The following is a 27,817-nucleotide window of genomic DNA, read 5'->3' on the forward strand; positions in this document are numbered from 1 at the left end:
GAAGGCGCCAGAAGCCCCGTCGGAGAAGTGAGCGCCCTCATGGCCATGAGGAACGCCTCAATCTCCTCAGGCGTCGCACCTTGCCCAGGGACCGGAGGGTATGGAGCAGGCCGCGACTCTCGCGGAGCCGCGGGGTTGGGGTCACCCGAACCCCCGGCCGAGTCGGGGGTGCGATGACGACGCCCCGACTTCTTGTGTTTCTTACCTGAAGAGCCCGACGAATGGTGGCGACTTCCGGAGCGCCCAGCGCGGCTCCGCGACCGCTCTCTCGAACGCTCCCTGGACCTCCGGCCGGACCGGGACCGCTCCTGACGCGGGGTCGACACCCGGAGCTCGAGTAGCTTGCGGGACCGCTCCCGTCTAGCCTTATTAGTCAGAGCCCGGCAATCGACCCAGGCGTCCACGTCGTGGTCGGAGCCCAGGCACCGGAGGCAGAGTCGGTGATGGTCCGTGACCGACATCGTGCGGTCACAACCGTCACAATTCTTGAAACCGGGCATCCTACCAGGCACCAAAAAGATGATATAGAAAGATAATAAACTTGGTCAAAAGACCGGAGTACTGCTCTTCGGATCTGCGCTTACTGGCGCGGAAAAAAGAAGAACGGACGTCAGCGCGCGGAGGCGGCGTCTATATACTCCAGCGACGTCATCACGGCGCACGACGCCGACGACGGACGCGGAGCCGCAGGGGACGCCTGCAGACGACGCCTACCGACGCGCAGGGGTACTGCTACGCAAAAGTTTCCGGATCCAGACTGACGCCTGGGGATATTCTAAGGTAAGGAATCTAATACTAACGTGTTTCTTTCAGATATAAGAGTTTCAGAATATTGTCTCCTCTGGGTTAAAGACACCCTGGCCCCAGGATAGTGGGGCGATGCGGGGAGGACTCATGCCTTGGCAATTCAACAAAAGAGTGGGATCAGTGGTAAGCAACGAAGGTGGAAGGCGCTGCAACTTCGACCGCTGGCGCTGACACTTACCTCTGGATGTTAAAGGTGAATGACGCCGGCGGGAATGGCTTCTAGTCCGGATGCACGGTCAGTCCTTAGAATGCTTAGGGGACCACGGACAATAAGACTTCGAAGACTGGGACATCCACACCAGGCACATGCTTCATGCAACATTCCCTGCGGGCTTCCGGTTAGAGCTGTTGTAAAGAGACACACTCATGAGAGTCGTCGTGCTCACCTAGCCACTACATGCAAATCGAGTGAGGATCTGTGGCGGACATTTGTTGACCACAGGACACACAAGGCTTGAACCCCGAGGACATTGAAGAAAGGCACACTGCTCAGATGAAGAAAAAATATCAAGTAGGCCGAAAATGGCCAGAGGAACTGCAGTGCAGATCCGCTTGTTAGAACAAAAAAGAAGTAAAGTTAATGTCACATCCGGGAGACAACATCACTGCTCCAGTCTTTCGCCTGGCGTGGATTCTAAGATAAGAAATCTGCGGCTAGATGTCTCTTTCAGATACAACATATAGGTCAGACACAGACATCTGCCTATTGATTGATTTGATGGGGAAACTTTGTATATTACTCACTACTGAGGGATCTTTTGACACTGTTCCTTTTAGCGTTACTTTAAAGAAAGTCGCTTTTTAGATCCCTTCTGAAGGTGGATAGGGTGGGCGCAGTCGTAAGGTCTGGAACAAAGGGTTTCAAAGAGACCTAAAACCTAAATGGAATCACTCCAATTACCCATAGGAATGTAGAGAGTCGTTGACTGTGCTTGTTAAATCTCCAGTAGACTATCCAGTGCCTCCTATGTCAGAATGATGGAAGCAGATGGAATTACTGTTACACTTTTGTCGTGACTTGGAACCGATATGTTAGTAAGGTATATTGCCTGGCACAGACTGGCAGAGTTTTTGCTTTAAAACAATAAAATACATCAAATAGGCTGTTGTACTAACAGAGGGAGCTATGTGGCTCGTAAGAAAAAAATGAGAGAGAAAGGGTGTTTGACTTTAAGTCGGGAGGTAACGCCTGGTCCCCTTAATCAGTATTTAACAACAAATGGAGGAGTACCTCCTAGAGGCTATATAATGCCTCTCTTCAGAGGATATCGAGGTGCACACAGTGCCACATGACAGGGGACAGAGTTTGTCCTTTAGAAGATCCCTCACTCACCAACCTTGTTGGTGACATGCTTCATCATCGGAGTCCCACCCGGACAGCAGAGTGCCATTTGGGTGTGCTGCGACACCTGACTACAGTGGAGCGGGTTTTTTTCCTTTATTTAATATGTACAGAATTATCAGTGATTATTTAAAAGTTGTCCAATACTACTCATTCGTCTAATTTATTCTGGAGTGATTGGGTAACGGATAAAACAACGTGGGACACCTTTGCCCAATTAGGTAGGCTGTGGTGTCAGAAGTTGTGTAGTGAATTAAAATATTGGTCTTCATGTTTCAACCATGATGTAAGTATAAGGTTTTTATCAGGACCAGTGATGGTAGTCGGGGTGGTGTACACAACCCAAGGTGTACCCTCCCCTCGACTCCATGAAAAAACAAACCACAAATTCGTAGTTTGTTAAAAAGTGTTGTTGTTCTCCAGGATTCATAGGGAAAAAAACCTGTGGAAACAAAGAGGGAAGGGGTTGGGGCTACAAACACACGGTACATGAATATTATAGAAGTATAATAGTGGGGCTGACCTGGCTGGGCGCTTTGGTTCCTTTGTGCTGACCTGCTCGTCGTTGGATTTTGAACGCTTTCCTTCTTGGACGCGGCTCTCATCGGAGAGTTGCTGCTGCTGATCCCAGGACCCGCCCTGACCGCCCACACCGCTGCGGGACTGCGAGGCAGTCTGCACACCTGTAGCCTCTTCCCGCAGCGGCCCCGCCCCCCACCCGGTGCACTATAAACTTTCGTAGCACCCGCTGCGCGGGTGCTACTCAGAAGTAGAATAGTGGGGCTGACCTGGCTGGGCGCTTTGGTTCCTTTGTCCTGACCTGCTCGTCGTTGGATTTTGAACGCTTTCCTTCTTGGACGCGGCTCTCATCGGAGAGTTGCTGCTGCTGATCCCAGGACCCGCCCTGACCGCCCACACCGCTGCGGGACTGCGAGGCAGTCTGCACACCTGTAGCCTCTTCCCGCAGCGGCCCCGCCCCCCACCCGGTGCACTATAAACTTTCGTAGCACCCGCTGTGCGGGTGCTACTCAGAAGTAGAATAGTGAGGCAGACCTGGCTGGGCGCTTTGGTTCCTTTGTGCTGACCTGCTCGTCGTTGGATTTTGAACGCTTTCCTTCTTGGATGCGGCTCTCATCGGAGAGTTGCTGCTGCTGATCCCAGGACCCGCCCTGACCGCCCACACCGCTGCGGGACTGCGAGGCAGTCTGCACACCTGTAGCCTCTTCCCGCAGCGGCCCCGCCCCCCACCCGGTGCACTATAAACTTTCGTAGCACCCGCTGCGCGGGTCTACTCAGAAGTAGAATAGTGGGGCTGACCTGGCTGGACGCTTTGGTTCCTTTGTGCTGACCTGCTCGTCGTTGGATTTTGAACGCTTTCCTTCTTGGACGCGGCTCTCATCGGAGAGTTGCTGCTGCTGATCCCAGGACCCGCCCTGACCGCCCACACCGCTGCGGGACTGCGAGGCAGTCTGCACACCTGTAGCCTCTTCCCGCAGCGGCCCCGCCCCCCACCCGGTGCACTATAAACTTTCGTAGCACCCGCTGCGCGGGTGCTACTCAGAAGTAGAATAGTGGGGCTGACCTGGCTGGGCGCTTTGGTTCCTTTGTGCTGACCTGCTCGTCGTTGGATTTTGAACGCTTTCCTTCTTGGACGCGGCTCTCATCGGAGAGTTGCTGCTGCTGATCCCAGGACCCGCCCTGACCGCCCACACCACTGCGGGACTGCGAGGCAGTATGCACACCTGTAGCCTCTTCCCGCAGCGGCCCCGCCCCCCATCCGGGAGGATACAAACAGGCAACCCGTCTCGCGCAGCGGGACGTGCGCGGGACGAAGCTCGGGGCGAAGACCGGGCAAAGAGCGGGCCGTTTGAGGCCGTTCGAGGTCAGAGAGGTCTGGTCTGGGCCATTTCCCTTGGTCGGATTGTTGATTATTGTTGATATATACCACTCGTGCCACATCGTCCATTCCTACACCCACCATGTGTACATGGGGTAGTCGCAGCAAAACTGCAAAGGGACTTAAGAAGCCCAATGGAACCCTAGATGATTTCCTCACAAAGACCAATCTGGCCATTGATGTGGAAATCAGTAAAATGCAACATAGGGTTTCCTTAGAATTAGAAGCTGCGTGAAAACTTTCCCTGAACCTAGCCTCCTCCAAAAAATCATCCTTAGGGGACCTTGCCTTAGCACTAACCCCTGAGCGTACATCAGGCCCCCGCCCATTGCTAACGCTGGCAGATATCCACCATGCTCCAACCATATCCCTACCTGAGCCCCTTCAGAACCCAACACTACCAACTCTAAAGCCCTTGGAGGAGCCAGTACCCTTCACCCCCGTGGCCGGTATAGGCTTCCCCACCAAACCCGACTTGTCCAACCCACCAGTAAATGCTAAAAAAGTTGCCATACAAAAGAGGAAATGCCTTGCCAGATCCACTTATGCTCGCAAAAAGGCAAAAATTGCGAGATCTCAGTTTTTTAATAGTAGACGACCATTGGGCACACATGGGGTGGGTGAAGAAACAACTAAAACATCTAAAAATAATATCACCACTCTGGGCAAGGATAACGACACTGGTCCAAGCAGTGTTGTGCTAGATCTCACTATGGGAACCTCTCCAGATAAGATCAAGGAAGAGCCAATAGAGGGTAGGTTGAGTGTGTTGGAGAGGGATAGGAGGGGGGATGAAGAATTTCTCAAAACCGTTTGGGACACACTAAAACAGCTACTTACTCCCCTGGAACTTAGACTTTCCAGAATAGAAAACAACTTACTAGAAATGAATAAGACTATAGTCATATTGGCTAGTTTTAGTCTTAAACAAATGGAAGCTAGGTTTTCCCAGGGAGAGGGTTGTACCCCTCAGGCTCAGGAGTCAGAATCCCCGGCCTTGCCTACCCCAAGACCTAAACCCATACCCAAACCCCGTACCAAAGTAGGTAACCCCGCTGCTACTAATCCAAGACCTACCGCTCCCAGCGCCTGTCCCCCTCAGAGTGTCGCACCATTAAAACCAAGGCCCCAAGCTGTCTCACACCAACCTATCCAGTCGGAAAATAAGAAATCACTCCCTCAGCAACCCAGTCGACCAAATTTTCGCGGTGGGTATATTGACATGCCACCTGAGGCTGGGCCTTATGTCATAGTATTAGCTGGCGTGCCCGTCCTTGGCCCGCAAACCCAAGAGAACCATTGGTCCTTAAAAAATAAGGTCATCTACTGGCTTAACACAAATAATCATCAAAGAAGTCGGGTATTAATGGTGCGCAGAGTACCATGGGTTGGTCCTACACGCAAGTCCATTGCTGGCGATTGTATAGTAGTGTCTTTCGCTGACCCCCATACTGCTCAGCATCTCTGTTCATGGGCCTCACGTGATGATGACCCTTCTATTGTTGTTAGACCCCTCACCTTTTTCTATCCTCCACAACAGCAGTTTGAGATGGAGGGGTCCTGGTCAACAGTTCAAAAATCCAGACAGAAGGGACGAAGGGGTGGCTGGCAAAACCAAAATAACTGGTGGCAAGGGGTTCCTACTACTAACATGTTTGGTTGCTTGGATGAGGTTGACTGACTTGGGGGGATTGATGATTCAATACACCTTATGGAACCAATTCCCCCTCAAGTGATTGCCCCTCACACCTTCCCAGTATCCTGTATGGATTGTTCAACCTCACGTAAAGGTCCTAGCACAACCCTGGATCATGTTAACATTCCTATCTTGACCGGGCCAGGGGCTCTGGGTTTACCAGAGACTATTCCACTCAGTAGCCCTGTAAATGCAATCAAGTTGGCCTCATGGAATATAGCTGGTTTGAGGGGTCGTCTGGACAACGACGATTGGGTAGACTTCATTGTCACATATGACATCGTCGTTTTTCAGGAAACTTGGTCAATCGTTCCCCTATTAAGGGTAGGCTACCTGAACTACCACAAACCAGCTACACAGGGCCCCAGGGGTAGGGCTTCGGGAGGTCTTACTGTATGGATCAGAAACTCCCTGGGTTTCCGCGTTAAGGAAATCCGGGTGGCGAATGCTGACCTCCTTTGTATTACCCTGAGTAAGGATAACTGCAAGGACATCGTTCTAATTAACATCTACGCCCGAGGTTGTCAGGGCGGGAGGAAGCAACCTATCCTCAATGACCTTGAACATTTCCTGAATCAGCTTAAAGGTGATCATCTTGTCGTAGTGGCAGGTGATCTGAATTGTTCATTCGAACCCATCCTTAGTCTGGCTGAAGATGTGGGGATTGACTAAGATACTGCCTGGAATATCCCCCCGCTAGCTATAAGTAAGGGTGTCAGGGGCACGGAGGCTGCCCTCCATTGGCTGGGACTCTGCCTGGAGTGGGGGCTTCGTGCAGTGAATGGCCGCACCCCGTCGGACAAGCTAGGGAAACCAACCTTTGACAATGGGATTAGTGCAAGTCGCATTGACTATATTTTGGTCAATATAGAATCCTGGTCACATGTGATGGATATGGTAGTAGAGACCAGGCCAGAGAGTGATCATAACCCCCTCTCTTTGAGGCTCAGGGTTCCCGGACTGGGTGTTCTCCAAAAAGAAACAACCTGTATAACATCTGATTAAGTCCTGTGTGATAATTGAAGACGGGTCAAATGGACTAGGGTCATAGCTGACCCAGAGCTAATTTGTTAAATAGAGGAGTTGGTCCTAGACACAAAGAACAGGATGACTGTATTATCCCCCGATGGTGGAGCCGATTCCCCTACCATTGTTCTTCATGAGAAATGTTTTGCGGCTCTCAAAAATCTTCTTACTAGGCCATCTAAAAATAAGAAAGATAAACCACACAAAAGATGGTACAATAAGAACTGCAGAGAAGCCCACAGTAAACTAATAGCAGCTGTTAAAACGAGGATAACCCCTGATATCAGGAAAGCTAGGCAGTTTTATAAATACACCCTTTGGGCAGCTAAGAGGGACTGGGACGATTCTTACTGGTCAGATCTCCTTAAAGCCTGTGAGTCGTCTAACCAAGTAAAATTTTGGGAGATAGTTAGATGGGGCAGGGACTCGGACTCCCAAATCCCCGTAAACCATGTTTCTGCTCAGGATTGGGTGACATTTTTCTCTGCCCAATTTAAAGATAAAAACGCTGAACAGGAACTGGCAACCGAGCCAGCAGTAGGGATAATACCAATGTCTCATGGGGATAGGCTCACATTTTCCACCTCAGTCACAGTACATGCCCTAGGTTCTGTCCAGTCTGGTAAAGCCCCAGGTTTAGATGCCATACCAGCGGACCTTTTTAAATTGAACCTTGATTTATGGGTTCCATACATCACAACACTAGCTAATTCGATTGCAGCAGGGGCTAGGGTACCGCAATCCTGGAAAGGTGCTGAGATACTTCCGGTATATAAGAAAGGGGATCGATCATTACCTAACAACTATCGCCCCATAAGCCTGATCGACTCTGTTCAAAAAATTGTATCAAGAATGGCCCTGGCAAGAATTCAGGGGTGGATTGAGCAGAATAATAAACTCTCCCCTATGCAGGCAGGGTTTAGATCAGGCACCAGCACCTTAGATCAGGTGTTCTGACTTACCATGCTGTATTGGAAGGTGGTTTTTTGGGGCGGTGGGGTTATCTATGCCGCCTTCGTTGATCTTATGTCGGCTTTGGGAAGCCCTCAGACTTATGGGGTTGCCCCTTGAACTTTTGGAACTAGTCAGGCGCTTACACGAGGATAATTTTGCTCAGGTAAGGTGGGGGAGACAGGGTCAGGTGACCAACGGCTTTCCTGTCCAACGAGGGGTGCGCCAGGGCCCCCACCCTGTTTCTCCTGTTCATCAACCAGGTAGTTGCATTCTTTATTAATACACAAACAGATGCACCTACCCTGGGCGGATTAAAATATCCTATGTTAATATTCGCCGACGACATCCTGCTCCTTTCTAAGACCCGGAGCGGGTTACAGGCAGCCCTGAATAGGTTTGCTGAGTTTTGTACGAACAATGATCTGCAGATCAACGTTGACAAAACCAAATTTATGGTTTTTAACAAAAACAAACCAATCATAAGTTCGGTTACCCTGAACGGTGCCCCAATTGAACAGGTCAAGGTCATGACATATTTGGGCGTTACTCTTGATCACCAACTTAGTTGGAACCCCCAGTTGGAGGCTCTAAAGCTAAAATTTGTTCGCCTTACGGGATGCTTACTGCAGGAACAAAAAAAATCCCTGACCAAACGCATTATACCAGCGGTAAAAATTTATGAAGTCAAGGCTAATGCTGCTACCCTGTATGGAGCTGACATATGGGGCTATAAGGACTTGTCAGCATTGACCACAGCACAGAATAGGTTTCTGCGGAACCTAGTCGGGCTTCCACAATCATCACCAATAAAACCATTGCTCTTAGATCTAGGTTGTAGACCTCTGGACGAGATGGCACAGTTTCGTCTCGTGGCACTCTGGCGCCGCCTCTGGACGACTCCAGAGCTTAGCCTCTTCGCCCGCGAACTGGATGAGGTCAAATCATTGTGGGGTGCTCATAAAATTCCATGGTTCCGGGAAGTAAAACAAACATTGTATTCAATGGGCCTCTCTGAGCTGTGGTCACATCCTGAATGCTCTAGGTTTCCTTCTAAACAAGAGTTTAAGGATCTTTTCTGGGCTAAAAAAAAATCCTTACTGGTCACTCATTCTTCGGACAATAGTTTAACGGGACTCTTCTTAACACATAAGGTAACACCGTCCCTTGAGCCCTATTGGGACTTGATCTGCAAGACCCTAGACCGTAAACTATCATCAGTTTCGGGTAGGTACACTGCCCATCAACTCCTTTATTGCGAAGTGGACGAAGAAAGCAAGTAACAAGTGTTTTTTTTGTCCCGACCAGGTAGAAAGCATTGGTCATTTGTTTTTTGCATGCCCAGCATATCGATCCCCTCGATTGAAATGGCTGAAACCCATATGTATAACCTTGAATTGTGGGGGACATCATGAAGCCCTGCTGAAATTACGCGATATACGAACTGAAATGTCTGTGATCTGTGTAGCCAAATTTCTGGGGTGGGTGTGGCTGATCCGTGCAATGAAATTGAAAACCCTTTTAAATTAACTGTCATAAAATGTTTGTATGCTGATTGTTGATACATTCTTTTTCTAAAACTTGGGGCATGTTTGTTGTAGCTTTTTTAAATAGTATGTATTGTATGTCGTCTTTTATGAATTTTATTCGAAATAAAGACTAAATGAACTGAAAAACTGAACTGAATATTATACATATATTGTGCTTGAGGTGCTCCTCGTGTACGACATCCAACCATCTGAAGACAATGTTGTGGATGTCTTTCAATGACTAGTCTATTTAGTCACTGTAAAGTGCACAGACGATCGTACTGCTAGGTGATAGACTACATCTGTGATAGTGATTAGTACAACCCACTTGCTACTGTGTTGTTTTCATTCATAGACCACTCATCCGATTCAACCGTGAGTGGGTAATGTCATACAGATTACAAGCGGGTGTCGGGCTCCTCACAAAGTGAGTCAAGCGAAAATGGCCCAATATCAGACGTACGTATATACAGCTTTAAAAACTTTTGCAAAACACAGTTATGTACACAGGCACCCGGTAACCAACGTGCTACTGGCCAAAGAAACACTCCACGCTGTGTGGGAAAAAAATAATAAGAGAAGACGCGCTTACTGGGAGCGCTCAATCTGCCAGCTTCATGGGGGTCCCGGTTACTAAACGCACTCAATGCCACAATCTGGGGAAGGAAAAAGCAGGACGGGAGGTAGGAGGTAAGATCGGCATCGTCATAACCGCCAAAGTCTGCGGCAAACAATCTCCGGCGGTGACTTACTTGTGGGATGATCGTGGGGGGTAAATTCACCTAGTGAGTAACATGTGCGGAGCCCCGTAGATGCAGACTGCGGGCTTCGCTGGTGACTATAAACAAAGCTGCGCTTCCGGGTAGACGGAGGGGCGGGGCGAAGCGAGGTCAAGTGAACCACGTGATCCGTGGTTCGTCATTGGTTGCCAACACAACCGTAACCGCGTTGGTTTCGTATTTCAAGGCCGTCGAGTTTGTGGATCAATAAAGATAGAAAAAAGAGAAGAAAGGGTCATACGCTAAAGCAGGAGAGGTTTCCATGCAAAACAAGCGGACCCTAGTCGTATGTAATAATGTACTGAATGTTAGCGAGGAGGAGGGGGCTATAAAGCGAGTCCAAATATACCCGCAAACCAGGCTGAAAAATTGATATTTGGTAAAAGAATGGGGTACTTGAATAAATTTCAGCAGCATTGGCGTGAAATAAAATGAAGTGACCTGTGAACCTGGAGTAATGTAATCATATGCAGATATGCATTTCTCGTGTACTGGTATTGCGTTGGACTATGAGGCACGTGAACCCAGATCAAGACGGTCATGTGCAGTGTAACATTCAAAATTTCAGATTCATACACTAGGGTTACGGTGTTTATCAGGCGTACTCAGATGTGTCCATCACCCATAACGACTACCATTAATGTGTACTCGAAAAAGGATCAGGTTATTCTTATGGGCACAGTATAGAGTGCAACCTGTCTATTTAGGAAGGACAGAGTTCCATGGTATATTATCGTTCAGGCCGGTTCTGTGTGTTGCTAATCTGTAAATCCAGGGCTGTTCTTTCTCAAACAGTCGTTGTTGCAGTCTGTCACCTGAGTTAATTTTTTCAATAAAAGTCCATCTCTATGTGGCTCGGTCACAATGCCAGGCATATCTGGTAAACGAGAAATGGATTCACAAATGGGGACATCAATACCACCAACAGCCAGCTACGAACCTGAGGTCCAGGAAACTTACATAGGGTCCATCATATGGAACTTAGTAATGTGCAAATGCTAGCTTTATGGGGTGTCTACTTTAAGGAAGATGCGTCAAACTTGTAGGCGCCTGTTCCCTATAATTTTGTTAGAAAAACTGCATGTTTAGCCAACAAAACGTGAAACAAACCACTATTATTGCTCTAGGAAATTTCCAAAACGAGGAAATTGTGGTAATAAATATCCATTAGAAACGCTGGTACATTAAGCCACTGGTGGCAGAACGGTTACATGGTGAGTGGTGAAAGTGAATGGTTAAGAATGAGTCAAAACATCCACAGTACTTTGCATAAAATTGTACACTGAACATACGTACATTGACATATTTACAATTTAATGCCAGGAGAGAAAGGGATTTGCCAAAAAATTACCGGATTGTTCACCAAGGGCCAAAACAAAGATTAAAACCAAACTCTCTGGGTGGCAAGGTCAGTAACAAGTGCAAATCTTAACAGAACAAACAATGGTCAGCATCCCATCAAACACTATATGAAGTGATTACGGATACTTTCCATTGAACTCTCATCTTTCACTACCAAAACCTTGTTTATTCCCTTAGGTCCTTCCTGTTGGTATGTAAAGTGAATAGACTTACAAGCCTGCAAGGAGAAGTGTTTCTTGTCTGCGAGAGAAGTTGTGGCTCCAAGTGTCAAAGGCTCAATCTGCCCAAGCAGATATTGGATAGAGCGCAGCTGAAAGCAAGGATCTGACAACAGCACCGCAGTTGCTCGCTCTGCCCTAAAAAAAGATGTTAAAAGTCATGAGTTAAACGAAAATGCTGAAAGTCATTATCTAAAAAACAATTATGCTAATGGCACCTTTATGAGGAAAATATTAGATGAGATTTCTAAAGCTGACCTTGAAATATTTACACACCAGAAAAACTCAGTATTCAATAATACCAAATGAAAGAATTGAAAGTCATCCAGAAGGCCATCATCTAAATAGATTCAAGACTAATATTCAATAAATTGTGGTCTTCTGGAGTTCCTCTTTTCAGAATTTGTGTTAAAAAAGGAAAACAGGTAAATAAACGGGCACTTCATATTTCAGGTCACTCTAGTACTTCTTGGCCTAAGATCTCTACTGTTAGAAGAAATCATGAGGCAGGCTCCTTGTTAAGAAGGTGATATCCACAGCTCCCACAGCCTGTACTGCTAAGGTATAACTAAATGTAAATGTGCCTCCTAGATCACATTTCGTTATATCCCAACGTTGGTGCTCTTCATGAACCAATCAGCTCGGTAGATGTGAGCATGGCAGATGTGAGGGGGCAGGAGGCTGCTAGCTGGCAATTGGGGCGAGCCTAGGGGTAAGAGTCATAATATACATAACTCTAACTGACCCCTACACCCAGTTCCCTGATGTTAAATCACGAACTGCTAAAAACGAATGAAATAAAGGCAACACTGGACAGCCAGCCATTCGATAAATCTGATACTTTCAGGCTCTACAAGACATTACTTTAAAACAACAAGCATTTGCAATGCAATAGGTCTCGCATTTACAAGAGTTTGAGCTATTGGCATTGTAAATGACAATTCCTTTTATTTATGTGTTGACTTTTGAAACATAAATAGAATGCATTGTCATTTACTATGCCAATAGCTTAAACTCTCGCAAATGCGAGACCTATTGCATTGCAAACGCTTGTTTTATTTTGAAGGCAGCTTATCATATTCTGTATGTTATATTAGAATACTTTTTGCATGACTTACATGCCAAATATTGTCAAGCGTCAGTTCGTGCACGAGCTCTTAAAGCCAGAGCCAGCGCTTGGCTTGACTCTTCCTGTTAATTTTTTGACTCGCCTTCCTGTCAAGCACTACCTCACATTGTGTGCCCTGGCAGTGGCTGTACACAGAGAGAAGGAGACACGCTGCAGGGCACGACAGGCTGTTGCCTTGCTTCTGCCTCCTGGCGCTGTATGCAAGTTACCCCTAATGCCAACAGTTCCCAGTTAATTATTAGGCGACTTATCAATGCTCCTATTAACACATATACAGCACTGAAAGGGAGGTGGAAGAGCAGCTTATGCGTCCACACAGCAACCAAAATAGAGAAACTAAAGCTTATGCAGCTCGCAGCTCAACATTTCAATGCAGAAGCACTTGACCCCCAACAAAACGTTAGCGTGTGCGCCCCCTGCACAAAGTGGAGTCTTGACGGGACTAGTCTAACCCAGACAATAATTACAACCGTCCGTTTCACCCACCTTGAGAGCAAGACTGTCATAGGCTCTTTTCCCCTCTCCTGGTTACCAGCAGCTTGTGGTAGTTGCTTACCACTAACCGGAAACGGGCAGTCGTCATGTCCGCTAGTAGAACGCATTAGACTCTCGAAGGACAAGGCTTAACAATACTTAAGCGATTTAAGAATGGAAACATTTTGCAGTTCTCTGGTAAAAGATTATGATATCTCTATGGAAGTGAACTAAGATTTCAGCGTACATTGCAAATATTACTACAGTTTCAGTGAATGGCCAAAATACATTTAAACATAAGCAGCAGATATCCTGTTACAAAAAGACAAGAATCAGCTCACTGCCGCTGCTGGACGTGTCGGCCGAAAACCGGAAGTTCGGGAACATCACGCTTCGTGGGGTGGGACTTCCGCCTTCCGCGGGAAGCCCGCGCCCATGGAGTGGCTGTCCCAGAGGAACAGTGGTGACGCGGGGCTTTCATGCCTGAGGGAGAGCCCTGCGTGTGCCAGGTGATGTGGCGGAGTGATGGAGCCTGTAGCAGCGCAGCGAGGAAAGAGCCCGGTGAGTGGGGTGGGGTGGGGGTGTGTGTGTGTGTGTGTGCGTGTGTGTGTGTGTCTGTGTGCATGTGTGTCTGTGTGCGCATGCGTGTGTGTGTGTGTATGTATTATCCACTTGCTAGGAATCTGGGACAGGAGATGTGCACGGCGCGTGGGTGAACGTGCGCGCACACATGGTGAAATCGTCTGCGCGTGCCCATCCCCTGTCTCACATTCCCAGGAAGTGGCTAACAAAAGAGGCTTCGCTGGACGCAACGCTCTGCGCTGCTTACACCAGCTCGACCTAAAAAGATGCATCCTTTTCACTTAGGTCTAAAACATGTTGTTACACTAAAAATGAAACAGTAAAGGATACAAATTGACTGGGGTTGGTCTAGACTCTAGTAACTCTGAAGGGGCGATCTTTCAGAGAAAGTACATTCATGGCAGAACCACAAAGCCTATCTAACATCCACATGACAGTTGCATCAGACTAGAATAACTGAGGTTTAGGAGAAAATCTCAAAAGGCCTCTTTAGTAAACATGTATGAAAGCAATTTAGAAGAAACAGTGCACTGTGAAAACTACAAACCCTTGATGAAAAGGAGGGCAAGTGTCAAAGGAAAATAGCTGACACTTTGCTGACTCGTCTGACTGAAACAATAGACACCAGGCATACCGTCTTTAACAAAAGTAAATTGAAGAATCAAGATAAAACTGGTTTGAAAACTGTGTAAATCATCAATCTAACGTTAGTCCAAAGACTGGGAAATCTTGCCGGAACGAGCAGTTAAAGAATTCCATCACAATGGTGCACGATTACCAACTTTAAGAGAGTAAAAAAAATGGATCAGGTTTGTTCTTGTGGAGTCTGATCGCTTCCAAATGTTTTCTCCTGGAAATATTTTTCAGATAAGCATCCTGTGAACAACTGAACAAGAAAGGAGATATATATATCTTGCTCTGCAGTTTCATAGCAAGATCTTTGACACACAAAGACACGCAATAAAACTAAGTTCATTCCTGCTTCTGAAATTACTTTTAGATTCCCCAGTCAAATGTGAGCTCAAAAACATGAAAAAAACATGATCTTCCATGGCTGTCCATCTAGGAACCAGGATAGCCACAGGTTGTCCATGAACATGGCAAATGGGTGCGACAAAGATGCCCAAAGTGAATTGTCAGAAGCAAGGACCACAAGTTCAGCAATAAAAGTGATATAGGAACCTTGTGTAAAATTGCTATCATTTAATAGCATTTTTTAAAGCTTTTGTTGTCGCATGGCAAAGTTGGAATATACGATCGTCATCCAGATAACACTGAAAGATTTCTTAAAACCCTTTCCAGGAAACATCAAAATGTCGTTTTTTAAAATATATTAAACAGATGTTGCTTCAACCAGTGACAGAAACCATATCTAGTAAAGCTAATCTTGTTGCCAAGGATACAACAAATAGAGACCAGCGTCCTAGCCTTCATTCTTATTAAAACAAAATAATTGAGCAAGTGAAGACATCTGAAATCTGTGGACAATACAAAATAAGCCAGTACAGGCTACACACTAAAGGTAAGGCCAGAAAAAGCATGCATCTTGTAGACACTGGTCACTTTGTAGGAGACAAATATTGACCTAGACATCAGGGGGTCACATACACTGTTACCTAACTAGAACACAATGAGTAACAAATGTCATGAAAATAATTACTCTCTGTGTAAAAAGATTGTGGCTTTGTCATTTCACAGTGTCACACATAAAAGTTGTCAACTGAGTGGTACTCAATTAATCACATATGGAAACATGAATGTTTGAAGTAGTCCTTTTGACCACCTTCCTATTGAGAGAGTGATAGTACTAAGAATCAACAACTTGACTTACCAATCTATTCTGAAAGGGCTTGTCTAAATCATTATTTATGCCAGCGATATGAATTAGATAGTAAGTAGTTACATGCTAGAAAAATTTGTACACCATTGTGTGCTCATTTTTCTAATTACCCCAGTTCCCAAATTGTACCAAGTAAGGCCTGACTCATACTGTGGGTGAAGGCCTCCGTCTTCTTTGGGCACCAGAAAGTAACAGGAACAGCAACCACTACCCACTTCTAATGTGCCCCCTCTCAATTGCTACATTGGGCAAAAGAGCCTGAACTTCCTGGTGTCTAAAGGAAAGGCAGGCGTCTGTCAGCTCATCCAAGGATGGTAGCGAGGCAGCTTGGTTTCCGTAAATGTAAGGATGTAACCTCTCCAGACAATTTGAAGCACCCACTTATCTGAAGATATGGCGTGCCATTGGGGCAGGTGGTGCTTGATTCTTTCGCTAACGGGGTGCCTGTGTTTATGTGAGGACATACTAAAGGGGCTTGGAGGCAGCACCTGCCGCAGGGTGGCAGACTGAGCAGATCTCTGGCTCTGAGTCCCATAAAATTTGTGGGAGCCACATACAGGCTACAAAACAGCTGGGAAGTCTGTTCGCCATGGTGGCTGGGTTGGAAAGCATGTGGCTGGTAGCCCTTGCCAAAGGTACGAAAGTGAGGATGGGGTGGGGCCATGGGAACCTACTCTCAAGACAGGCCCTAGCCGCTGAAGGGCATGTCCATAACAGATATATTGACATCCCTGTGAACCCAGTGGAGCTCAACAAGGCGAGGTGACGAAGCACCACTGATGATTTAATGGCCGTACTCAGCAAATCTGATGTGTCCAGTATGCAACATATTGTGGATTTTACAACGTCCCTGCCATCGGCAATTGCCTGTGTCAGGACGGATCTGGCCGCCTCCGAGACCATGGGCAGCACTTGAGCACCTGAGTCATACATTGTGTGGCTACATCAGCCCAATTGGCAAGCGAAGTTCACTCACTGAAGTGCAAGGTTGGTGGAAGAGAAAATCCTCTTTCCAGAGGTATCCAGCCTCTTTGATTTCCTAGCCGGTGGAGTGGTAGGCAACAAGCCAGGGTTAACCTTTATTTAGAGGCCTGTTCCACCTGGCTCTCAGTGTTGGGGTGGTGGGTGAGTCAAGCAGGGTCCCCAGGAGAGGGCAGTGGAGGTGTGCGATTTCCTTGTGACCAGGAGAGCCTGTGGAGGGTTTGGGCCATGTCCCAACAAGGACATCAGAGAGGTTTTGTTGAAGGGGAGGAGGGGTCAGTGTGGGAAACCCCATGCCGAAGTAGCTGCATTGAGACAGTGGCGTAACACAAAATGATGGGGTCCCCTGCAGAATGTGATGAAGATCCCCAGCATTTCCCAGATCGCAAAAAAGTTCATTAGTCTTGGGCTCAATGGGGGCCCCTTGAATGATTGGGCCCTTCCCCTAAACACTGCAGGGGCCTGCTCCCAGATCGCAAAGCCGTTCATTAGTCTTGGGCTCAATGGGGGCCCCCTGAATGATTGGGCCCCCCCAACACTGCAGGGGCCTGCTCAGGAAAACAGTGCGGCTTTTCCAAGCATTTAAATATTACTTATTCTATGCCATTGCACGCTTTCTGCAAGGCATGCAAAGGCATAGCTTATAGGGCGAGGGACCCCCTCCAAAACAATAAATACTAGGGGCACCCCTCACACCGCAGAGGCTGCGGGATGCCCCTTCGTTGAGATATTTGGACTTCCACAGAGGGTAGCGCAAGGTCAAGGGCCTCTGCCTCCACTCTGCACCACCTTAGCAAAGGAGGCCTCTTACTCTGTAACCGCACTACGAGGAGAGACCCAGCCATTGTCTGGTGAGGTGCCCAGAGCGCTGGCATCCGCCAGGTCCTCATATCAGTTGTCTTCAGCCAAAGGTTTTTCAAGGCAGTCAGGGTAGCTGTAAGGATTCTCAGATCCACCCCAGTCATACTCCTCATAGGGCCTATCAGAAAAAGAAGACAGTGTCTCCGATCCAGAAGGTTGTGGTCTGGTCGGTACTGGAGTGGACATTTCTGAGTCTGGAATGACCATGGGGTTGGTGCAGCCCAGAATAGCATTACTGGACTGAAGCCCGGCAAAGGTTGTTAATTCACTACCGGAGTCGGTCCAGATCCAACAACGAATTCAATTGGCCCAACCCAGGCGGGCACCTTCTGAACCAGTAGGGCCCATAACCGTCCAAAAATGAGGTGCACGGTGTAGGAAAGTACCCCTTTTGGATGGGGAGCTAGGTGGCGCATGAGCAGCATGGGCGCACTTACGTGAGGCTCCTGCAGCCTGGTTCATCGATCCAGCATTTATCCTTCTATCACATCACACTGTGGCGATTTTTTGCTGCCCCGTTGAAATGGGCGACCCGAGGCTGCTCCGGTGTGAGGCTCGGATGCAACGGAGCTATACTGCTCTCACCGCGCCTTGACAAAAATTAAGGAGGAGGAGGCATGGGGCTGCCGGGAAGTGGGGCGGCAGCACCGGCAGCTACTCGAGACAGCGACTGACCACGAGGAGGCTGGGCCTCAAGACCCAACCGCATTAGAGGCCGCAGAGAAGACCATCTGATTGGCAGCTCGGCAGCGTACAGCGCTAAAGTGAGAGCGGGCTCAAGCTCTGGACCGCCTGTAACCTGCACAGCATTAAAACTGCTGCAGTGATATTTAAGAGTCCTGGGCGCCTGAGGCAAGTTGTGTACCGCGAGTATGTCGAGCTGGCTCTGTGGCGGCCCTCCAAGACGGAACCCCCCTGCAGCGATCACTGTACACAGCGACCCCCTCTTGAGCTATCGCATTGGGCCTGCGATAATTAGCGGACTGCTCGGGGGACTCTCCCCCGCTGCTTCCCTCGCTGCACTGCGGTGACGAGCCGTACCGCAGACGCCCCCGGGAGAAAACCAAAATTTGCTGGCGAGGTGGCAGGTAGCGACGGAGGCGCTCGAGGGGGGCGCTCCCATAACAGAGAGCTGTGTACACTGGGACTTGATAGCCAAATGGTGCCCAAGGTAGCTGGGGCACACAAATGACATCCAGATTTGCCCCTGTAGAGGTGACTGCTGCCTGGGGCTATATAGTGCATTGGGCGGCGCCGGAGGCATGAGAAAGGCCGCTTGATACTGTAAAATGGTGGTATTGTTGACCGTTTGAGCATCTGTGGGGCGACGCCTGAGACATACACAATCCACAGCGGCTCACTAGGAGGACGACTACCTGCGGAGTAAGTGAGCATTCCCCCCCCTCTCCTTCGTGGAAGCGCTCTGTCATGAGAAGACGCATTACCATTACAGCGTCGTGCCACGCATTGCTGACCCTCTGGTGACTGTATGTCTGATGTGGAGTCAGGAGACACTGTCATGCCAGCGTGATCCCTAATCAGCTGTGGGGTGCGGTTGCTACTTTTCACTGGCTTACCTGGATGCACCACTCTGAACTGTCTGATTATTCTGTGTAGATACTGACTGGGAGGGTAAGTGAGACTCAAACAAGTGATCGACCAGTTGCGCAGTGCCTGAAGTGCTGCAGTGGGCCACCGTTCATCAAGGGCAAGCCTGATACTAGGCAGTCAAAACTGAATTTCGAGGCTGCAAGGCGAGGTGCACGTGGGCCGCAGGGGGACCGCAATGAAGACGGAGGAGATGCAGCGCGAGGAGGCGGGACAGAGCAGTCAACTGAGGTGCAGAGTATCCTACAAGAAGTGCGCCAAGGATTTGCCACTATTGTGGACAAGGTCGACAAGGACACGACGAACAGAGCCACGGCGCAACTTGCGAATTTGGACAGTCTCCTCAAACTTGTTGCTGCCAAGAATGAGGACTTGGAAGCGCGCAGTGGGCGCAATAATATACGCATAATTGGCATTCCAGAATCAACAAATACAGGCAGAATGAAGGAGTATGTTGAACAAATTCTAACAGGAGGGGGGAGAGAGAGAGTCAGTGGATTCAGTCTCCCAAGTCATATAAATAAACAAAGTGGAATCCACTCAAGTGATAGTGATCCCTCAACGCGGCTCCGATGAAGACTTCATCGGAGCCGCGTTGAGGGAAGGCAGGCGATTAGCTGTTGCTGTAACCGTTTCTGATTAGAAAGGAAGGATTCCCCAATATACGTTAAAGGCTCATGAAGTCCTGTATTTGGGAACTTTAAGTTCTTACGCCAACTGGGCGCAACTACACTCACTCACATATATAACATTGTGAGGAACATTACACATTGTGGTAATTTTTATTTTTCACTTTTACATCTTACATGTGAGTAAGGGGAGGGTAAGTGCATTCACCCTTGTCCTGAAGAAGGGGGCTTTGACCTCCGAAACATGTTGACTTTTAACACAGTGGTTTGATACCCTAACACGTATCTTTCTAAAAACCACGCCTTGCACTTTAATTTTAATAATACCAGCCGGGGATTTAATAAAGTTTTTTTCTTCCCACGTGCCAGGTATTTTTTAAACCACTCACTTTTTTCACCTCACCTCACTCACATCTTGGTATTAAACACACACCCCCACACATAGTTCACTTCAAGTGCTCCTGCGTATTCGCGAGTCGTAGCACGCCGCATCCCGTAGAGGGGTGCGAAGGCCCCGATGATGAAGCATGACACCAAGGGGCCTGTTGGTGTGTGAGGGGCATTTAAACAACACTGTGTGTTCCCCATCACTCTAGGGATCACTATCACTTGAGTGGATTCCACTTTGTTTATTTATATGACTTGGGAGTATGTTGAACACCTGCTGTTATCAGCTATTGGAGAAGGCTCACTGTCCAAGCACTTTATTGTGGAAAGATCTCATCGCTCCCCGGGACCGAGACCCCCCCCCCCCCCCCAGGTACTGCACCACGGCCAATAACAGCACAGCTCTTAAATTATAGGGATCGCGATGTGGTGTTGTGAGTGGCACAGAGCAAGCAGCAACTCATATACGAGGGGAATAAGTTCCCCATATATCCGGACTTCACTCCTATAGCCCAAGAGGAACGGCAAAAGTTCACGGAGGTCAAGAATAAGCTGAGAGCGGCCCAGATCAACTACGCTTTCCAGGACCCAGCGAGCCTCAGGGTCACCCACCAGGGGAAGGAACGCTTCTTTACCAAACCACAGCAGGTGGAGGAGTCCTTTAAGCATGTCAAGCAAATGCAACACGGAGGCGGGAGCCAGGCAGCATTGCAACGCTCCTCCTCCTCAGGTTATTAGAGGATGATTCACAGTGACAGATCTATCAATTATTTATAAAGTTTTATATAGCGCGAAATTGATCCCGAAGGATATCAGAGGACAAATACAACTGGATTTGATGATAAGATGTAATAAGCGCGGGGCAACCATGTTTTTTCTTCACTATCTGCATGTTATGCCCAGCTGTTAAATGTGAGTGTGGTCTCTTTGTAAACCAGGCCCCCTCAACCCTCTAGAGCCCCGCGATGGGACCCAATTGGACTCGGGAGGTAAGAGGTAACTGTGTCGCCACCTAGACGACGACCCCCATAGGGTGTTCCCCCACTATTACTAATTGTGGGTTACTTGAGAACATGGTTAACTGTTCTCTTTTTGTTGTTTTCTTGCAGAGGAGGGAGGGGCGGGAAATGTATTCTGGCAAGTTGGGGCTGCTTCAGTGGGTGGGGGTGGTGTTGGGGGGGGGGTGAGTGGGGGATCGCACATGGACGTCAGTTTACATGCTTTTTTTGATTACCCTTTGTGATTTGCTTAGAGGTCGGGCGGAGGGGGGTTGGAGGCTTGCCATTATAGATGCTATTTCACTGGCCCACGCACTTGGGCAGGACATCATATGTGTTGTAATCTCACAGAACTATTATGTATGCTACCACTGACCAATTAAATATAGTTACATGGAACCTACGAGGGCTGGGAGATCCCCATAAGAAAATACACATACTGGCCTATCTAGATAGACATCAGATACATATAAGTATGTTGCAGGAGACACATTTTAACCCACAACGAAGCAATACCTTTGCCAGTAAATGGGCAGAACACAGAAATTGTTCTTCATACTCCTCCTATGCGAGGGGCACAGCAATACTAATAAAAAAGCGCACACCGTTCATGTTGGCTGGGACCGCCTGTGATTCTCAAGGACGGTATTGTTTAGCATGGGGCAGATTGGGGTCCGACTCAGTTACCTTAGCCTGTTGCTATGGACCGAATGTAGAAGATCCGAAGTTTTATACTACATTGTGGGCAAAAATCTTTGCTATACGGTCCTACAACATTATATGGGGTGGTGACTTTAATATAGCCTGCAACCCAGTGGTTGATAGATCGCACCCTGCCCCTCATCACTACACCAAGGCACGGGTAACACTAAATAGCACTCCCACTGAGTACCTTTTGACCGATGCTTGGAGTCATGCGCATCCCAATGGTAGAGAGGGTACCCACTTTATGGCACATGCAGCATCTTGGTCACGTCTGGACTATCTGTTCCTCTCCGCGGGGCTTTGTCCGGCAGTCTTGCAGATGCAACATTTGGCCCGCACGTATTCAGATCACGCACCTGTTAAACTTGTTCTGTCCACGGTGGACTACGGACCGCCGCGTGGCAGTTGGAGGTTGCTGGCCACCGCTTTGTTGGAGTCTGTATTTCAGGAGGAACTTCGAGAGGAGGTACAGGATTTCTTTGTGCCCAATAAGGACACAGTTCACACCGTAGAAACCATTTGGGAGGCATTTATGGTGACATAAGGGGATATTGGATAGCGAAGGGGGCAGGGATACTCAAGGACATCATACATACGTTATATAAATTAGAGACAGAACTCAAAACACTGGAGACTACACTGTCCTGTCAGGCAGATGGGGCCTGCACGGGCGACATTCAGGGAGAAACTAACGGAATATATGGATACGGCACCCGGAGAGACATGGTGAAGGGGAGAGGCCGGGTAGGGCGCTGGCCAAGACGATTAGAAGACCCAGATGCTCCAACTATGTACTGGAACTAGAAGGCCTGGATGGGGTGGTGTACAGAGACACTGCGAATATTCTTAATGCCTTTACAGCACACTATGCTAAATTATACACTTCGCAACGAGCGGACGCACTAGACTTAGATAACTATCTGGGTGAAGTAACGCTGGGATGGTTGAGCGATGTGCAGCGTAAATTTCTGTGTGCCCCGTAACTCAATGAGGTGAGGGAGGCAATTATGCATATGCAATCTGGGAAGGCCACGGGGACAGATGGCATTCCCTTCGAATTCTATCAAACATATATAGATTTAATGGCCCCTATACTATGCCAGGTCTATGAGGATGCATTAGACACGGGACATCTTCCTTCCTCCATGAGAGAAGCTCTCATCACCTCACCTTTAAAGCCAGGGAAACCACCTCAGCAGTGTGACTCCTACAGGCCTATGTCTCACATTAACTGTGACGTTAAAATCTTGGCCAAGCTTGTCGCCACATGAAAAACTTGATATTTCCCGACCAGTCAGGTTTTGTTCCCGACAGGTTGACGTCTCATAATTTAAGAACATTATTCACAATCCTCAATAACGCCTCATCGGAACTGCCTTTGGCGACTGTTTTTTTAGATGCCACAAAGGCTTTCAACTCGATAGAGTGGGATTATATATTCGGAGTGATGTCGCATAAGGGGTTCCCACCCCTTTTCCTTTCTTGGATACAACTATTGTACTGTTTACCAGTCGCGAAGGTGCTTATTAACGGTAAAATCTCTCAGGCGTTTACGATCTGAAGAGGCACCAGACAAGGTTGCCCCTTGTCACCCTTACTTTTCGCAATAGCTGTTGAGCCGCTGGTGGCTAAGCTGAGACAACATCACAGAGATAAGGCACTTAGATGTAATATGAGGCAGATTTTGATATCTCTCTATGGGGAGGATATCACGCTATATATCCAGGACCCACAACACAACCTGAACCCTATTCTTAGGGAATTTATAGTATTCGGGAAACTTTCTGGGGTTAAGATAAATTGGGGCAAGTCTTGTATTTTCCCTCTCACGGCCAAAACCACTCGTTTCCCACTGGATTACCTGCTGGAATGGTGTGAAGAGGACCTGAGATACCTGGGCATCCGCATAACGAGAGACAAAGACGGACTGATGCGCCTTAACTACGGCACGACCATGACTCGCATAACGAACAATGTGTCTCGCTGGATCACACTTCCGCTCTCTATGGCAGGGGGGTCTCGCTAATTAAAATGGTGGTACTCCCCCCAGTTGCTGCACTTGTTTATGAACATACCGTTCCACCCGGGGACTTATTTTTTTAAGACGTTTAAGTCGGAAATGACGCGATTGATATAGGGGGGCAAGCAACCACAGTTGCAATGGAATGTTCTCATTAGGCCCTACTCACAGGGAGGGTTTGGGGTACCCAACTTTGAATTGTATTATGTTAGTGCACAGGCGCATTATGCGTATTTCTGGATACACCAACCGCGTTATATGCCTCAGGTAGCAGCAGAGCATTGGCTCGCACTTCCGGTTCCTATCGATGGTGCGCTGCATGTTCCACTCCCTGTCAGGGACAATGCACTAACCACTGTTACTTGCACGGCCTCAGCATGGGCCACTATAGGTAAATTGCTGGATGTCGCCATGCTTTACTCCCCACTACTGTCACTTGTGTACCATCCTGCTATGCCTCTTCTTCAAGAAGAGATTTTTCATAATTTTAAGGAGCACACACACATTGCAACATGGGGTGACGTGTATCATGAAGGAACTTTTAGGACGAGTGAGTACGTCTTTCAGGGGTTGCAGCAGATGCCACTTGACACTTTTTTGTATATACGCCTTAGACAGGGTATTCGCTCCGTTACCCCAGACTTCCCGGCGGAACCCCCGGTCCTTGCGCCGTTGCAGCTGATTCTCCAGGGGGCCACAGCCAAACGGTTAGTCTCCATAATATATCATACCGTACACACACAGAGGGTGGAGCCGTCTGCATTGGCGAGAGCGCCATGGAATGTGGAATTAGGTGCAGCGATGACGGATGACCAATGGGAATACTGCTCCTCGCAAACTGAGCAGGTGTCAGCCAGTAGTCGATTACGTATGATCCGTTATAAATTTCTCTATAGGCTGTATTATACTTCAGACCGACTGCATAGATACAAACTGAGGGAGAATGACAGATGCGACAGATGTCGAGCCCCTGGGGCGGATTTTTTACATCTTGCATGAGAGCGCCCAGAGGTGAATGCGTACTGGATGCTAATCTTTGAAGCCTTATCTTTGATGATAAATACACAGATCGAACCCAGACCGATGATGGCCCTGATGGGATACGTTAAAGCGATGCAAGCAGCGCACCGTAAATTCGTGGCCTTAGCATTGTTGATGGCCAAGAGATGAGTGGCGTGTCGCCGGGGTAGGGGGAAGGGATTATTGATCTCATACACTGTCAGGAACAGCTGGCGATATACACAGAATTGCTGCCTGTGACCTCCAGACCCAGAGATATTTGGGCACCGCTATCATGTTATTTATTGGCATACCCTCAGGAATAACTAGTAACGGAATACCTTGTGTTTTTTGTATTTTCTCTTGCACTCTATAATGTACTGTATGGCCACATTGTACATCTGGAGCGATTCATTGCTGGGAAAGTTGTGCTAATTGTGAGAAGGTGGCCTGATATGCAGTGCTCACTATTCTAGTGAACACTATGTATCAGTCCAGCAACCCTTATTGATGATTGGTTGTAAGTCAACCTTATAGACCAGCTATCCTAGTAGCATGGATACGAGCAGTCTAAGGCTAAAGACTCGAGAGGGCGTGTTAAGCCAGCTGTTTACCACACATATACCCCTTGAATACCAAGTGAAAGGACACCACACAAGTGTTATGAAAATAAACAGTGTATTTATTTGAATCACAACAGCCCTGTACTCTTTATGAGGACAGGGTACTAAGCACAAAACAAAACTCTTACGAAAATACTTAAGTTAGCACAGTATATACAAATGCCCGAGGGGCACGGAAAACCATATACTTTGAAAGTGGAATGCGAAATTACTAGCAGGTAAGTACAGTACTAATAGGCTTTGGAATTGCTAGATCTTGACTATAGAATCTTCAGATTACTTCTAGGAGACCCAGGGGACTCGGGTGCAGAGTGTGCACTCTCACGCGTGATGCGGGACAAAGTCTATGGTAGCTAGTAATGACAAAGTTAGTGTTCTCGGGCGAACCCGACCTGGTAGGAGGAAAACGAAAGTGGATTCTGACCCTTGGATAGTGAGGCTATGCTTGGGCACCGAAATGCGGAAGTTACCTAGCCCAGGGGCTGCAGCTGCATAGGTCTCAAAAGACGTCGGGAATCCTCGTAGACGGACCAGGAGCCTGGAAGAAAGAAGTTGCTGGCAGGCGACCAGTGAAGAAAGTTCGATGTATCCAAGCCTGGATCGAAGGAAGATGACACCTGAAAGCAGAGGGGACCAAGTTCGAGACTACTAGCCAGTAGTCAGGTGGCACCAGGAGGGCACCGGATGGTAGTCACCTCGACTAGGTGAGTGGGTGACGCTGTGCTCGCAGATCTCACGGACCAGGAGGCGTTGTCGGCGACCAGGATGGAGGAGCGAGCTGTCCCACGATGGATGAAGCTGTCGGCGTCGCTGGACCCAGGATTGGGCAACAAAGCCTTGGCAAATTCAAGCCCACGCGGTGGACTCAAAATGGCGTCTGGAGTGGACCAGGAGGGTCCGGGGTGCCTCTCTTGAAGAAGGAAGCAAGGGCCAGTCTGGAGCAACCAGACCAGCAGCAGTGATGTCGTCGGGCGTCGTGAAGAAGGCCACAAGCCAGCCGGCTAGAAGCCACACAGCGCGGTGAGCACGCAAAAGCAGAAGGGCCCCACGTAGATCGTGGAGATGCTGGAGGGCTGATCTTCGGTGCTGGAGCTGCTCAGGGTTGGGGCTTCTCGGACCCCAAAGCACTCACCAGTGGAGCACACGGTGGGCTTGTTGCAAAGAAGTCATGCAGTCTTCGCGATCGTCGGTCCCTCGAGGTCTCGTCGCACTCACAGTTCTCAGCTTTGCTGTAGAGGTGAGTAGAGGTCAGAGGTGCCAGGGAAGCCGGGTCTCGTCGAGCTGGGTCGTCGGATTCGTGAAGAAGGACTTGCAGCAGACCGCAGTGTTCTTAGGATGGTGCCTGCGGATGCAGGGTGACTACTCCTTAGCCACAAGGGAGAATCTTGAAGAAGGAAATCTTGATGCCTTTCGCAGAAAGTCGGGTCTTGATTCCAAAGATGATCTAATTTGAACAGGGGGCCCGCTCCCATCTTTATACTAAAAAAGGGGGCTGACCCGGTGACTAGGTCCTGCCTATGGGTGGGACTAGGAGGGGGGTGGTTACACCCCTCTGCCATGCCGGACTTTCCCCAGGCCAGGGGCTGGTGTGCCCCTGGAACTGGTTCTGACCGGCCTATGCGTAGTGAGCACCGGGGTGCCACTCAGCAGTCACCTTCCTGTAAAGCCCTGCCTACCCAGGATACACAAAACCATGTCTGGGACGGTGCTAGCACCGCCCCTGACAGGAAACCCTTTGTCCAGGCTCCCCTCGCTGGAAGGTCTCCCAGCTGCAGGGGGTCAGACTCGTGTCTGTGGTGGCAGCATCCATTTTGTGGAGCTGAGGCTTCGTTTAACTTTAACCGGGGTTCACAGTTACATACATGTCGTGTCCCTCTAGAAGGGTGGAATGCTAACCCCGTCGCCAGAATTGGCGAGGGGTTAGTATTCAAATTCGTATGACACCTTACTCGACATGTTTTGATAAAGCAATATCAAAGTTAGCATTTAACCGCGAGGATTATAATGCACTTAAGAGTATATGGTATGCGATATCATGGAACAGCTATTAGGACTTGGTTCCGCAAGCTGCAGACAGGCTCAGCTCATGCCAGAGCACCATCTCACACGATTCCAAGCACTCTGCCTTCAGGATTGTCAAGGCCTGCCATAGGAGTGACTGATAGGAATCTGTGTGCCCATTTTAGGGTTAGGTATAGGTATACTACACCTACAGCAAAGGGTGATTACACGACTTTGCCCCAGCTGTCATGCAGCCAGTTGTGTCAAATTTAGGAGGCCAGCCAGGGGTGGCATAATACATGCTTCAGCCCCTGGTAGGCCCTGGGTGCACCTATGCCCTGAGTTACAGGGTCTGATAAGGTGGCCCAGTACC

General features: G+C 48.5%; 1 protein-coding gene across 1 annotated transcript in view; it reads right to left on the minus strand.

The window, feature by feature from the left end:
• The window catches only part of RNF123 (ring finger protein 123), a 2,099,603-nt gene that overhangs the window by 273,609 nt on the left and 1,798,177 nt on the right, over positions 1 to 27,817 (minus strand). The window contains exon 36 of the mRNA XM_086938772.1: positions 11,603 to 11,745. Coding sequence (XP_086794898.1) covers positions 11,603 to 11,745 — 143 coding nt within the window. The remainder of the gene's footprint in view (positions 1 to 11,602; positions 11,746 to 27,817) is intronic.

The sequence above is a fragment of the Lissotriton vulgaris genome, chromosome 9, assembly GCF_964263255.1.
Source record: "Lissotriton vulgaris chromosome 9, aLisVul1.2, whole genome shotgun sequence".
Taxonomy (NCBI): Eukaryota; Metazoa; Chordata; class Amphibia; order Caudata; family Salamandridae; genus Lissotriton; species Lissotriton vulgaris.